The sequence below is a fragment of the Protopterus annectens genome, chromosome 17.part0 (assembly GCF_019279795.1).
Source record: "Protopterus annectens isolate FY-2018-M chromosome 17.part0, PAN1.0, whole genome shotgun sequence".
Classification (NCBI taxonomy): Eukaryota; Metazoa; Chordata; order Ceratodontiformes; family Protopteridae; genus Protopterus; species Protopterus annectens.
In genome coordinates, this window is record NC_056751.1 from 300718524 (window position 1) to 300734823 (window position 16300).

Consider the following 16300-nt stretch of genomic DNA (forward strand, 5'->3'; position numbering starts at 1 on the left):
TGGATTCTTGGTTGAAAGTAGATGATAAGCAGCTAAGTATGTTTTTGGTAATCTTGGCATTTGGGGGGAGGCAATGTAGGCAGGTACAATGATTATAGACTTCTGATTGTTTGGGTGGAGTTTGGCTATTAAAATTTCTCTTCATGACTGTATCGTGACATAGTTGGGAGGTGGGTATGGACTTGTAAGATAACTGGAAGGATGAAGGCCATGCCCCCAGCTCATTTACCTATTCTGTTTTTCCTAATTATGGTGTAACCAGGACGGATGAATTCTTCATCTTTAATTTCAGGTCTTAATCATGTTTCAGTGATAATTAGGATATGGAGTTGATGGGATTCAATCCATGCACGTAGGTCTGATATCTTATTGTAGATGCTTCATGCATTTAGATTATATATTTTTAGGCTGGAGGAAGAAACTGGTGTTTTGGTACATTTTAGCGGTTTGGTGAGGAGGGAGTATTTATGCAGGGGGTTTGGGTGGGTTGGTGTTGGGTTTGTTTATATGGGGCTAGTATTAGGCCAGGGCTGGAGTGTACATCTCCACTCTCTATTACTTTATGGGGTGGGGGTTGGAGTTTTGAGGTTATGGAGAAATAGTTTGGGTACTGGAGTGTGGGGTTTTGCATTTGTTGTAAGTTAGTAAGGTACATATATTTTTAGTAGTATTTTGTCAATGCTGAAGATGACTGGCCAGAGTAATGAGTTGTATCAGGAGAAGCATATGTAAATGAATGATGGGACTTGGGAAATAGTCATATAGAAGATTCTAGAAAGGAAATGGGAGGAAGAAAACTACAAAAATAATGGGATACATTTACAGAGTAGGTGGGCTGATAGGAGAAGGATGGAGTTATAAACCTAATCACCTGCCCAGTTAACTAATATGGTCTTGAAATCAGTTTTAAGAGTGGCCTGTCTGACACTCATTGGTAAAAGGTTTGACAGTCTTGCACAAGTAATATTAAAAAAACTTCCCTTGATTTTGGCTTTTAATTTGTGTGATGTACTGACTAGAAACATGATGTGCATGTTACTTGCTAGAAAGTCATCTATGGAGCTTTTGAAGATCATAATTACACCTCTTCTAAAAATTCTGTACCTGACTAAATGTAGCAAAAGCCTATGTAATGTGCAAGACTCGTCCATATGTTTACACTTGGCCCATTTCTCAGAATATAATGTTTGGACCTTTTCAACATTTTTTTAAATTTTATTTTACATATTGATTGTTGTAGCAGATTTACTTCTTAACTGTCACCTAAGGTAAAGAGATATACCAAACATGTCCCAAGTAAAATACATAAAGAGTAAAATCAGTTACAGTGTCTGACCACCTATGTGAATACAGAAACAGTGCTTACAGCATGCAGCCACAGTGATTTAATGAGTACTGCACATTGCAATAGAGATTTTGAGATTTCTGATAATTCTGGATCTTTATGTCTACAATATCAGTCTGCTGGACTTCATAAGATTTTGAAAAAGTATTTGTACTTTTGCTGTTTTCGGTAAGTATATCATCTATTTTCTGACTATATTTTTAAGAGGAGACTCTTAAAAAGATGAATGATGCAGTCAGAGAATGAGAACTGGTTACTATGATGACAATCAAAAGTATTTCATGGAAAACAATTGCTTGCATTTTTCTAATTGTTTTTTTCCCCATCTTTGCAGGGATTCACACACAAAATCACACATTGCAACTGATGCCCTGCACTCAAAGGTCAAATATTCCTGGCAGCAAGATGACAGCAGTGTGCATGAAGAAGGTATAACTTCTGAAGGAGAGGATAGCAAACTTCTGAATAATAGGTAACAGTTTGAAAAAGTACAGGTCAGGTCTGCTTAATTATGTTTTTAGATGCTGACACCATAAATCAATGAAGTGAATGTGTCAAATGCTGTGTATTAACACAGCTTTTTCAGTGAATATCTAGTCGGTGATAAAATTAAAAACATACAGTCAGTGTCCTGAGTTTTATACTGCACAGTTAATTTTAACATGTTTTAAATTGACTACTTTCCAACAGTATATCAATTTTTGGGGAAGTTGTTATGGTCATCTTTCGTTCCTAAAAATGTATAATAGTCTGTTTAACTGCTTGTATTTATGTTTGTCTGTCTGTCTGTTCATTTACCTGCTAAAAATATACTTATTTGGTTTGTTATCAGTGCTGCTTTGCATGTCTATGCCTGCTATTACATGTTACTTTTTTATATACATTTGATTTTGGGAGTTTGTAGCTTTCTTACTTAAAGAATACTTATATCCCAGGAAAACTGGATATAATTCATTTTTGGTATATTTATTCTGGCTGTATCCTTGGACTGTAAATTAAAAATGTCATTATTACTTTTTTTACTTATTCATGTACTTTCCTTAATCATTAGGTATAATTTGCAAATTATAGTCATAGGGTATGGTATCATGTCATTTTTGCATATAGAGTTTTTCTGCACTTCCTCCTCTTGCAGCTGACCAACAATTCCGTTCCTCTCTCATTTCACTGGATCTACCAGACCCCCCCCCCCCCTCTTAGCCTACCTAATGCTCAACCCTACTCACAGCCAGGGCCAGTTAGGAGATTGTGGATGGTGGTGAATTAGCATATTCCTGCCAGGGAGTGTGCTCTACCCCCTTCTCACCTTGCTGCCTTTGGGAGGTGCAGGCACACTTCTGTGCAAGAACAACCTCCCACCAAATATACTTACAGTGCAGAGCCCAGGCAGATCTTAATGCTGTTATTACAGCAAACCTATGTAGCTGTCCTCCCCCAGTATGGGCAAGCTGACATCAACTGCTCACTCCCCACACCCATCTACTCCCTCAGCACCTGTGCTGCTAGTTCAACCAGGTCATCTGCAGGAAGTCCTTTATCCCTCTGCATCATGAAAAGAAGATTTACATGTAGAATTTTGAGCTTCACAAAGTGGGTGCGATATTCCCTGCATATATGTGCTGAATATATGCATGTTCATTTCTGCACATACTAAGTAACAACATCTTTGTGGCATGACTGACTATTATTGTTGTAATCTTACGTTGTGAAAATACATAGTAATCTGATTAAAATTATGGCATCTTTGTATAGAGCTATATTGTTTGTCAAACAGCAGCAGACGTGATGCACGACTTGTGCAAAATATCAAATGACACATCAGACAAAAAATAAAACTTCGCTCTGGTCAGGACTCACTAGCAGTGTAGCACTTCATCTGAAAAGGGATTTTAAATTACTGTACAAAATTACTCAATGTGACCCTGAAACACAAACATCTAAATATGAATATTGAACAATAGGAGTTTCAAATGGCATTGTGTAGAAACCTTTTAAAAGCACTAATAAAAACATGCACTTTTCAGTGACAATCAACAGTTTTTGAACATGTTATGAATTAATGCAGAATGAATTTTGTATATAATATTAATGAAAATAGAATAGAATTATGCACTTAATCATAGATCTTGGTACCTGGTAACAGTGATACCGTATGAGGTAAAAACAAAAAGTGTTCCAACCCTGTAATTGGTTTACAGCTAGAAATTCTACAGGAACAAATCATATAGCGCAAAATAATTACCCTAAACTAAATAAAATAAATTACCCCCAAAAATAATGTAGATTTGATATTTCATGTTAGTTTGTAGCATTCCTTCCTCCTTCTCTCACCAGCCAGATTGTACCAGGTCATGGCAAATCAATTTACTGCTTCTTTTTACATGTACTGAGTAGTGACACTGATTGCATAATTACAGATGATAACAATTGCTTACATCTAATTCCCAGCATGCTTAGCAGAGACTGATGAACACAACAGATATGTTGTGTATGGAGCACCGTGACTGTTCTCCAAAATCAAAAAAAAAAGCTAAACGTAAAGCTCTTCTGTATTGTGAGACCCAACTGAAACAGCATTTTCAAAGGTGTGTAAAAATTGTTACATACCCTCTAAGTGCTGTTACGGTCTCATAGAAGAGAAGTTCCTTCACTCTCTACTGTCTCTAACTTTTTATTCTCTTCACAGAAGTTACAAATGTCAGACTGTAAGTAGTTTAGTTATGTACGAACATAATATAAAAACTGTCCCTGATTTTTTCCTCTAATAATACTTTCTAGCTGAATCACCACATAGATAAAACTCCATGTACTACAAAGAGTTATGATTGGGTCTCACAAACCAATTATTTTGTGTTCTCAACATGGATGCTAAGATTTGGTAAATGTCTTGGCATTCAAGTCTTGAACACATAATAATATGGTTACAACAGGAGAACCTATGATAATCCTTTATGTTCTATATGCTGTGATGATTTTCCCCCTTTAGAGTTTTAGTTAAATCCCATCAGTAGTAGGTTAAATCTTACATTCTGCAGCAAGTCTGTTAGTCACATATATTGAATCTCCATATTTTATTTTCAGTTCTTCTTAAAAATGAAGGTATAAGCTGCAGATAAGGGGATACTAGCTTGTGTGTGAAGCAAAAAGCAACAAAAAATGCATTCTAGATATGAAGGGAGATTTTTTATGACTGCTGAAGCCCTCATTCAAATATAGAAAAATCAGATTTAAAAGGCACAACATATAGGCATGTATAGTACAAGAAAAATAAATGGCAAAGGGTACTGCTTATATCAGGCATTCCACATTACTAAGAGAAGGACAGATAATAAGAGAACGAACATTGCTCCTACTAAGTAAGACATATGTATTGTATTTTGAGTGCTGTAAATGGGTCGTGACTATACAGTAAGGTCCTCAAATGAAATAACATAATCTGATAACATTGGAAATAGCTTGAAGAACACTGGGGTAAATGTAAAGACAAATATATCACTTTTAACAAGTAGAGGAATATATAGTTCATTGTGAGTAGGATGGAGAAATGTTGTTAAGACAGGAAATTTCATATGGAAAACAATGGAATCTGACTCAAGAGCGGAGGAGGGCAGGCTATCTTATATTGGGACATTCATTTTAGTCAAGGGGGTGCTATGTGCTGTTCTTTTGTGTGTACAGCATGATTTCCTAATGTTTTACATAGTTCCATAATGTAATAAATCCTTATTGTACTGGATACGACCTAAGAATACAATACCAGATTGCAAAACATCCATCATTAACTTGTATTGTATGCATTTACTTATTTGGCAGTGGGACAAAGGATTCCTTTTGAAATAGGACTGCTGTTCAGAACACAGTGCCAGAACAATGGGAAATATACAGATTAGTGGTTGCTGTTGATAAAGTAAACTTAAACAAGTCTAAAGGCAAACACAAATTATAGCAATAACCCACACCCGGGTGTGGGTAATGCTGGATTTACCCATGGTTGGTGTGGTTTGGTCATGATGGAGAAGCCCAAGTGGCCAAACAAAGACAACCGTGGGTAAATCCAGCATTACCCATACACAGAAGTTCGTTATTACTATTATACAATGACATTATTTAAGAAACAAATACTTACTTTTCTTAAATAATGGCATTGTATAATGCCTCCTTGATGCCCTTCCACAGCTGTCTGGTATTCTGTGGCAGTTCTGATGTACTGTGCATGCATATGCTTACGCAGTACATCAGAGCTGTGGGTGGAAGCAATGGAGAAAGCAAGATCTCCGTTGCTTTTTACAAAGTGTCTCGGTATGTTAAAGGAGTTTAACATAATGAGACAGCTTTAAAAAAAGCAACGGAGAAAGGAAGATCTCCGTTACTTTTCTAAAGCTGTCTCACTATGTTAAACTCCTTTAACATAGCGAGACAGTGTCTAGAAAGCAACGGAGAGCTTGCGTTCTCCGTTGCTGTAAAAAAGACTTATACTAATGGAAAAAGTCCAGGTGACTGGACCTTTTTCCATTAGTATAAGTCTGATTTACAACGTGACACTGACCAATCAGCATGCACGTTTTGGAATATTAATGGGGGTCATTGTACAGGATACATATATATACACACACACACACACACACACACACACACACACACACACACACACACACACACACATTCATTCCCATATGTATGTATTTATTAGTGATAAAGGGTTGCTATTGTTATAGGAAGTTCAACAAAGAAAAAAAATCCTAACTTGACAGAATGATATATTTAAAAAGTGGCACAATGCAACACACCATGCATTTGTTATTACCCAGTGGGAGACTACATCTCCCTGTTTGAAGTATAAAACATGATCCTGAGTCCTAACACCTTGAAAAGGTAAGTCAAGAAGAAACAGACCATTTTCAAACTTGCTGTTACACATTTAAAATATTTTTGAGGAGAACTTCACTCTATGCACCCCTTCACATTCAAGGCTGTATTTACCACACTCCTTCTACTTATGTACCCTAAAAACAAAGCTGCTTTACATTAGAGTAGGGGGATTACTCTAAGATATCACAGTTTTTAACTTAGTCTGCAGTCCCCATAATTGAGCTTACACTTTGGCTGTTTTAAGGATCTCAATTACCAACCGTAGATCTTCCATGTGTACCTAGAGAATACCTAAAACTCTTTGTGAGACGAGCAAAGGTTTCTTTTTTATAGGGAATATTCCAGACAGCAACCTCTGCCACTGTCTCTGTTGCGTCTTGAACAGAAACTTTAAACACTGCACAATTATTTAAAAACCTAAAATAGAAGTCATAGTTTCAGTAGAAATTGTAACAGTATTTAAACCAACTCATAATCAGCAGTTAAGGTACTCGTTTGCAGATGTAACCTTGTAGAGGGGAGCTTAGTTGCGTGATATGAATGAAGAGCTCAGAAATGGCTCAGATGGAAAATAAGAAGATGAGCAATGCAGACTATTAATAACTAGTGTTACCGCCAGAAGGTTAACAGTTGACAAACTGAATTCTTCTCCTAGCCCTAAAGTCACAATGTTATACAATAGTATACTTATATCCTTAGTGATAATACTCCTTAGTTAGGGTGAGGATAAAATGTCAACCTTTATGACAGTACTAACAGCTATGATTATTTATGTCCCATTACAGTGGCTTTACTGAAAAGGTATCCAATGAAAAGCATTAGTATTATACTTAACCTAGTTTGTAAAATGTAGTTTAATCTTACTTGATTGCTCCCTACAACCTAAGAAAAAGTACATGAAGTTTTCAGCATATAGATAGAGGAGAAGATGCTGAAGATGAGGAAAGAGTCCAGCTGGGCATTCCTAGGCTTGGACAAAACATCTGACAAGGTCTGAAGAAAGTTGACTTGGGTAGTCCTGCAATGGTTCAAAGTCCTGCAAACATTGGTGGAATTAGTGAAAATTATGTACAGAGACACAATGACAGAAGTACAGTTTTCAGACTCAGAGGGGGTTCTGAGTGGGAATAGGTGTACATTAAGGTTCAGCTCTGAGCCCATTGCTGTTCATATCGGTGATGGTCTCCGTTAACAAATAGGTTGGAGTAGACAGCTCATCAAAGCTGCTGTACACAGATGACATGGCACTACAAGCAGACTTCAAACACAAACTTCAGCAAATGACAAAGGACTGGAATGAAAAAGTGAAGGTGCATGGGCTGAAACTGAATGTGAACAAGACAGTTGGCATGACAGCAATGGGGAAATCAGAAGAAACTAAAAATTGAGGCAGAAGGGAAAACAGTGGAAGAGGGTTGACAGCTTCACATACCTGAGATGGGTGCTTGAGCAGAAGGGGATTCTGAATGTGGAGGTCAGAATCAGTGGTGCTGCAGCCAAATGGGACAGAGTACCAGTTGTAGTGTGTGACAGAGGAATGTCAATGTGTCAGAAATGTAGTGAGGAATACAAAACCTTTGGATGAGCAGTGCTTCTCTTTGACACAGAGAGCTGGGCAATTAAGGCAGAGCAGTTAAAAAAGCTTGAAGCAATGAAGATGAAATGCCTGAGATAGCAGGTAGAATGCACTCTGTCAGACAAATGAAGAAGCAAAGACATTAGAGCAGAAGCCAAAGTTGTCCCACTTACAGAGAAGGTCAATGATGACAGATTATGGTGATTTGGTCACATGTGTGGGAAAATAGAATATGATTTGGTGAATATGATTTTGGAGAGACAGAACTAAGGCAAGAGGAAATGTGAATGTCCAGCCAAATGATGAATAATTACATGAGCGAAGACCTGAGTTAGATGGCTGGCATGACTTAAATATTGCAGCATTCAGTATGACTGTCAGAGAAGGTATAAGAGTTTCACTGAAAGAGATGTGGTGACAGTTAGTCAGACACCCTGACCTCATGTAAAAAAATGGGAAAATGAGGGTTGATGGTGATGAGAACGAACTTTTCTAGCAGTAGCCTACAATTATACTCACTTGCACAGCTGAGCGTACAATTTTTTTTCAATGCTGATTTATTAAGAAGTTATTCTCAACTCTTACACAGATGTTTCTTATTGATTTTCTGCTATGCTTATTCTTATATACAACTATGAATGATATACATCTTTTTTCTTCCTTTTACCATAGGCCTCAGCTGAAAATAACCAAGGTGCAACAAGTCCATCGCCAGCAGTTTGAATTCCAAGGTGGATACATTGTAAATTGTAGGTTTCCTAGCCTTGTTCTTGGAGTAGAGAGTTCTGAAACATACCCTGGTGCAGATGTGGTATTGATGATCAAGAGACCCGATGATATCAATCAACGATGGATACTGGCAGAAGAAGAAAGGTACATTTCAGTAGAATATATTTTCACTTAGTTGTTTCTATTATATTCTGAAGGAAAAATCAATTTGAAGATAATTTTTTTCTTTTAAGGGATAAGAAATTTAGTAAGAGATGAGGATTTATATCAATCTAATCGCATCATGCAACACATGCAGTACTGAATCACAGGTCTCATTGACCTGGAGCCATAATTAAAAGGGATCTATTTATTTAGTGCAGCAGCAGCACATAATTTCAGACAAAACTGGGAATAGATGCAGCAGGGCCTATTTCAGATATGTCAGCCTGGACATGCAGCTCCATTAGGCTACTTGTTAATCCTGTCATGAGCGTATGCCATATTATACACAAGTATTGCTGTCAATGGTGCAGCTGGAAACTGTTTCACTTATACATTTAAATGTTTATGATGTATTAATGCTTAAACATTGTGCTGTTGTTGATGCAGTAGAAATAATGTCATCAAAGAAAATAATCATAATAATATTGTTCAAACGCCAAGAAATTACAGTTCAAATATTAATAATTAGGGTTATCACCAGAAGGTTAACAGTTCACATACAGAATTGTTTCCTTGCCCTAAAGGTAGAATGCTGTACAAGGATATAATTAAATCATTAGGGATATTCCTTCTTAATCTGTCTGATGACAAAATGGCAATCTTTATGACAGCACTATGAGTGAAGTGAGTTAAAACTATATCCTGGCAGCCAAAAGTCCAGCACAAAAGGCAAGAGCTTAAACAAATGATTACAAGTTTCCTTTCTGGGTAGCGATGGTGGAGTACAGGTAGTGTGCTTCATGATAAAAGCCTTGATGTAACTTTGGAAGGCCTTGGCATTGCTAGGAGTGAAAAGGAAGACGTTAGAGAAAAAATAGGCATAGAAGCACACAGATTTAAATGTACTGCAATATGGCATAGCATATAGTAACCAGTGGTGAAATACAAGTATTCCATAAATAAGAAGAAACAACTAAGAGTATGAGATATTACAGACCTGTACTCTTTGAAGATATAAGATCTATGGCAAAATCTCAAAACCAGTTACTTATATATTTACCTATCCATCTAGATATATATATATATATATATATATATATATATATATATATATATATATATATATATATATATATATATGCTCCCCGCGGTCGAGTGACGTTTAAAGACATGTGGGTAGGTGCGTATGTGAATGGGTGTGCCTTCTTTGAAGGTTGGCCATTGGGCTAGCAACTCGGCACCGTAAAAATCCACGGCCAATCATTAGTGGACTGAAGTTCCGCTGTGGCGACCCCTAACTGGGAAAAGCCGAAAGACAAACAAGAAAATGTTCAGTAGTATTCAAATAAAAAAAAAAAAAAAAAACAATGTTTGAACCTAGATGTCTGTGGACTGGAGGGATGTAGATTATAGTAGATTTTAACTTTGAAAATAATTTATTCATCTTGAAAGTATTATAAATATTTTAAATTGTAGTGGTAGTTTGTGGTATTTTATGCAGCCTGAATTATACTGCCATTCCCAAAAATTCGGTCACTCAATGCAAAAATGTTTATGGAGATGTGAAAAGAAAAGTTGTTTGCAAATCATCCTGTAAAACATGTGTAAGTTACTAGAATGTATGGCTTAAGCGTGACTTTGAGGAAGAAGGAATAACACAGAATTTTGCAAGTGAAGAGGCAACAGGGAGTGAACCTGGTATGATATGAAAAAAAATGCTACTTGTAATAAAACTATGCTGTTAATAAATACACTAGGACAGCAAAGAGAAGAAACATGGGGAGTAGATTGTGCAGTTATGACAGACTGTGTGCAACATTGCTAATAGAGATATTGGAATGGATTCATAGAGTTTACAAAGCAGACTTAACTCTTAGATTATAATCTCCTTGCAAGACCCAGCCTCAAAGGGCCTGCTGTACTTCCAGGAGGGAAAAAACAAGTCAAACTAGGGATGAATTTATAGGCACTCATCCAGTCACCTGGGTTTGCCTTGAAGGAGGTGAGGGTATCACTCTGTTTTATAAAAAAATTACAAACATGTTCAAGTTCAGCCATTATCATCACTATATTTCCTTGAGCATGGAGTGAAGGTTGAAAACCCAAAAAGCCCAAAACTCAGGATTCCACCATGAACCTTTGCACCTTCAGTGTAATGCTCTCCCCCGCTTAGATGCAAGAAAGGATTCCCCAAGTGGAACTTTAGGCAAACAGAGTATGTCATGTTTACATGATATTAAGTGTGATATTTTCAGATTTGTTAGAAAATTGCAACTCAAATGGATGTTTGATGGCAAGAGAGGATCTCTAGATAGTGATTTAGATGAAATAGACACCGTTTCAGGTAACAACAGTTTTTACTTGTGTATTCAGATGAAATGCTAAACGCTTACTATTTGTTTGATACTAGTATGATCTCTGCTAAAAGCAGGTTTGTCCCTATTTTTAACAATGAGAATGTGTTACAATTTTATAAGATCTTAAACTTTTTAGTAGAACAAGAAGTTAAAAAAATTTTGAAAGGCCTTAATAATATTGCATATAATTTGACTAAAGATGAGGGGTCTGCTTTATTAGCTTTTAGTAATAACAAGGGCCTTATTTTTAAACCTTCCGATAAGGGTAACAAGCTTGTTATTATGGATTTAGTCCAATATTTGGAAATGTGTTATGAGGACCTTAATGATGTGAATGTTTGTCAGAAAGTATTTTTTTCTGTTTATGAGTTAGCTATTAATGAATATTTAGATTTGATTGGTAAGGGTGTCAGATTGGATTACATCTCTAAAGAAGATGCAAAAAAGAAATTTAATGTTGAGGATGTTGATATTGCTTGCTTTTATTGCTTACCAAAAATACACAAAAGTTTATGCAACCCACCTAGATACCCTATAGTATCTGGCAAAAATATTTTCTTATAATATTGGATATTTATTGCATCACCTTTTATTACCTAAGGTGATGTTGTTACCTGCATACATCAAAGATGTTTCTGATTTTCTTAGTAAAATTAAAAATATACATCTTAATATGAATATGTATTTTATTACTTTGGATGTTTTTTGGAGTCTTTATACTAATATTACTCATACTTCTGGTATTGAAGCAGTTAGTTTTTTTCTTGGTGAATCTCCTGCCACAGAATATGTTGTGAAACTTTTATCTTTTTGTCTCAGTAATAACTTTTTTGAGTTTAATGGAGATATTTACCAACAAAGATAGGGCACAGCTATGGGGGCAGCATTTGCTCCCTCATATGCTAACCTCAGTATGGGGTTATTTGAACATGAAGATATATATATATATATATATATATATATATATATATATATATATATATATATATATATATATATAGATCTTTAGTTTATGTTCAGTATGTCAAGTATTATGCCTGTTTTATTGCTGACCTGATTTTTTTTGTGTGAGGGAGGAGAAGATAGGGTGAATGAATTTATAGAGATTATACAGTCTAATAGATTTAATTTGACATTTGGTGGCATACAAAAGGGAAAACTAGTCTCTTTTTAAGATGTTGAATTGGATATCTCTGGACCATACGGACTACATACAAATGTACATAGGAAATTTGATGGGAGTATCCAATATTTGAAAGCTTCCAGTTGTCATCCCCCCACACCATTGAAGCTTTGCCGTATGGGGAAATGATAAGGGTTAGTAGGTTATGTAATGATTCTATTGAACTTCAAGATGAAATTTTTAAAACTTGTTCGATGTTTGAATGTAGGGGTTATAGCAGGTCAGTTATTAACAGAGCTATTACTAAGGTTCGGAATAGAGAGGGGATGTTATCCAAACTTTAATGGGGTTGGTCCCATACTGAATGGAGTTCAGACTATTTATTTTGTCACTACCTACAGTTGCTTTAGTGAGATTTTGATTGGTTTGGTGAAATATTACAGGGAGTATATGCAATCTAGTAGAGATTCCCAGGTTGGATTACCTGATAGGTTAAAATTTTCCTTTAAGGTTGGAAAAAGTTTAAACATTTTTTTAGTTAAAGGGAGGTTTGTTATGCCCCCTGCTAGTTTATATAATATGAGGTTGAACCCCGGTACATATGTCTGTGGGAAATGTAAGGCATGTAAACATATTGTCAATAGTTTTGGAAATATTAATGGGCATAGGTTTGCAGTAAAGGGCTTTTTTAGATCTGATACTATTTCTTTAATTTATGTCTTTAAATGTCCATGTGATAAGTTCTATATTGGCCAGTCAAAAAGGGCATTTAAAATCAGATTTTTAGAACACATGCAAGACATAGAAAATTTTAAAGACACTAGTTCTGTGACAGTTCATTTTCATCAAGTACATCAGGGTTCATCAGTAGGCTTACAAGGGACTATTTTAGAAAAAATTGAACATGTTTCTACTGATATATGTTTTAGGAACAGACTTTTGTACATATAAGCTATTTATATACTTAAATTTGATACCTTAATACCAAAAGGTATAAGTTCTGAACTTAATTGGAGATTTTTACTTTAATGGGAATGTGACTTTTTAATTGGTATTTGTATTGAGTAATTAGATGCAGTATATATACTGATTGTTTTACCTGATGTATATTCTCCTTGAAGGCAGTTCAGCAGAGACATCAGAGAGTGAATATTTTTTTTTGCCTTTTATTGAGTCACTGGTTTGTGGTTTCTTCTACATTATTTGTTTTATTATTTTTATCATTGTGTATCAATCTATTTATGAGCCAGTTTTATATCCAATGAGTTACATAAGGGTTTTCATTTAACTGGGAAAGTCTATGTCAAATGTGAGGTTAGATGTGTGGTCTGTACTGAAATGCCCTTATCCATTGCTTCAGTAACCTGCTTGTAGAAGCCAACATACCTCTTAAACATACCAAATTCCTTGGAATTTACTGGTTTTGAGGGCAAAATAATGGGGTGCCACAAATTCCTAAATGGCTCCTTCAATTCCCAATTTTTTTAATTTTTTTTCGAGACTCAGGAGATTTAAAAAAAAAAAAAAAAGTTCAGTTGTTTTCAGCCATGGCAGAGCCTGCCCATGCAGCAGTCAAACAGTGAACAAAGATGTCACATTACCTGACCAATAAAAGCCTAACCTAGCACCAGTAGTCATGTATGTCTTCCATAGATATAAAAAATGCTATTTCAGAACTACATGGTATAATTATGTGAACTCTGGGGAAATAGTGTTCAAACAGAGCTACAGCAGTAACTATTTTTAGTATTTAAAAGTGAAAGACTGTGAGCTTTAGCTAACAGTTTATCATTTGCTAACTGTATAATTTTTGTGAAGCTTCTTTTCAGCCACTACGTGGGACACATGATTAACAAAACTATTATATACTAAACAGAGCTGATGGGGTAACAGTACTCGAATGTGCATAAATTATCGACTACTTGCACATCATATATAAATAATAACAACTGTAATAAATGCAACTGCATTTTCTATAGTAAAATTATAGTCTTCCAAAGAAAAATAGAAGACTAACTTCCTACTTAGTACATCTGACACATGTTTGTCCCTTGAGAACCACCATGCCCACAGCTACCTAGCAGCACAGCTCTTGGTTTTTATCCCCCAAGCATGGAGTATTACATCTGACACTGTGGAATGGAAGAAATAGGGTAAATGTGATGGAACACAACATTGTTACTAATAAGCTTCATCTGGGAAGCTTAAAGCATGGCTATACAATATTTTAATGAATTGGATTTGTTTTGCTTGAGAACGTGTCATAAATAAACAGATCATGTATAAGATTAAATATTGGAAGTTTTTGGCTGCACAATCTATACAGCATTTGTTTGAATAGTTATTTCTGGGTGTTTTTATTGTCACATGTGCAGTTTATTTAAATTCTGTTGTTGGAACTAAAAAACTGGTATTTTATCTGTTGTGTACACAATAGATTTTTTTCTATTCCAGGTTCCATTTCAGGTTTAGGATGATGTAGTGATATTAAGGATTGTGTGGTTATTGGCTATCTGTAGAGTTTGATTAAAGCGTGAATAATGGGTCTACTGTTCTTTGATAACACCACACTAGAATGGGTGTATAAGGGGGCTGCCATTCTTGTTCCAGCGCTTACCAGTACACGCTGAATATTTTGAGTCTGCACGCTTGTTAGGGATAATATCCTATATGTAGAAACCCAACTATGGTTGTATTTAGTTTTGTTGGTAAAGGTTGAGCTGGTTCATAACAACTTTAATGCCTTATAAATGGAAATAACTCATATATGTTTGGCTTTTTGCCTTTTGCCAGATCTTTTACTTCTATACAAGTTCAAATTTTGACAACATTTCAAATGTTAATATAAATAAAAGCTATTGGCCTGGTTATATTTTGTGTTTAATATTTTGTCTGTTCTTCAATTTGCATGTGAATGTTGAAATCCCACAATTCCATTGGAGTGGGTGGGGTTACCTAATTATGTATGCAAATTTTATGTTAATAAACACCCAGATTTTTGGCCAGTTGTACCTACTTTTCATGGACCTTTGTCCAGATTTTTGATGTTTTCAGGATTTGCGGTACGGAAGCCAACCAGGTTAAATAGGCAAGATCAACCCCCCCCCCCTATAACAAATCCAAACTGGCTTGGGTTAAGAGTTTGTAGGTTGCCCATATCCTTTTTTATTAATTGTATAATGATCCTTTCCATAGCCTTACAGATGAGGCTGGTTAGGCTTGTGCATTTATAATTACCCAGATCAGTTGATGCTCCCCACCCTTTATGCAAGGGAATGACTGTTGCTGTCCTCCATTCATCCAGCACAAAGCCTATTTGGAGGCTGATATTGAATAACCTCTGTAGAGGGTCTGACAAGTCCTTTATCAGTCTAACCAGTAGGTAGCCCAGTATGTTATCCAGTCCCATGGAATTAGTGTTTTTGGCCTTCAACAATAACTTGATGATCTTTTCTTGGGAGATTTGGGGGGATGTAGATGCTGGTATGTGATCTGAAATTATAGGGGGGGTGATGATGTTTGAGCTGAAGTTGCCCACTAGCAAACTGGCTATATATTCTGTATTCAAGTAAGTGATTTCATTTACTGTTAGCTATGTGCATTGCTGTGCATTGCTTCTTAGGTTTCTAACAATGTTAACAAAGGCTTTGGGATTATCCTTCTAATAGTTGTTATTTTTACTTCGGATCTGGCTTTGGTTGATTTGATCAGGGTCCAGAGTTCCCTATTTAGTTTTCCTAGAGAGTTTTTGCCATCTTGAGAGTCAAATTTATTTTTTTCAAACACTTTTTTTATTATAGCATCTGTCTATATTTGGGTCCCACTTTTCATACTTATTCTTAGATTTGGTATTGTATTTATTTTGGAGGGGGAGGCAGATGATTGAGTCAAGTCATCACTCTGTTTTAGCAGATTAGCCTTCACATAATATCCAAATATTGAAATATTGGAGAATACTCCACGTATCTATGTTGTCTAATGAGTCTGGAGGTGACCGTTTTTAAGACTAGAGACATCACTAGCTTTGTGCCTTCATCTTGTATAGTTGCTCTGAACACATAGTAGGCATTGAAATCTTGCCCTGATAGAGGCTCTTATTGGTCCTGAACCAGGTCTCTGTGACAGTGGATAAATCAATGTTTTCTAGGGTGAAGTGC

The 16300-nt window shown here is 35.9% G+C and overlaps 1 protein-coding gene across 1 annotated transcript in view; it reads left to right on the forward strand.

Moving 5' to 3' along the window:
* The window catches only part of LOC122791430 (doublecortin domain-containing protein 1-like), a 526863-nt gene that overhangs the window by 134215 nt on the left and 376348 nt on the right, over positions 1 to 16300 (forward strand). Inside the window, exons 5-6 of the mRNA XM_044059172.1 lie at positions 1680 to 1817; positions 8463 to 8663. Coding sequence (XP_043915107.1) covers positions 1680 to 1817; positions 8463 to 8663 — 339 coding nt within the window. The remainder of the gene's footprint in view (positions 1 to 1679; positions 1818 to 8462; positions 8664 to 16300) is intronic.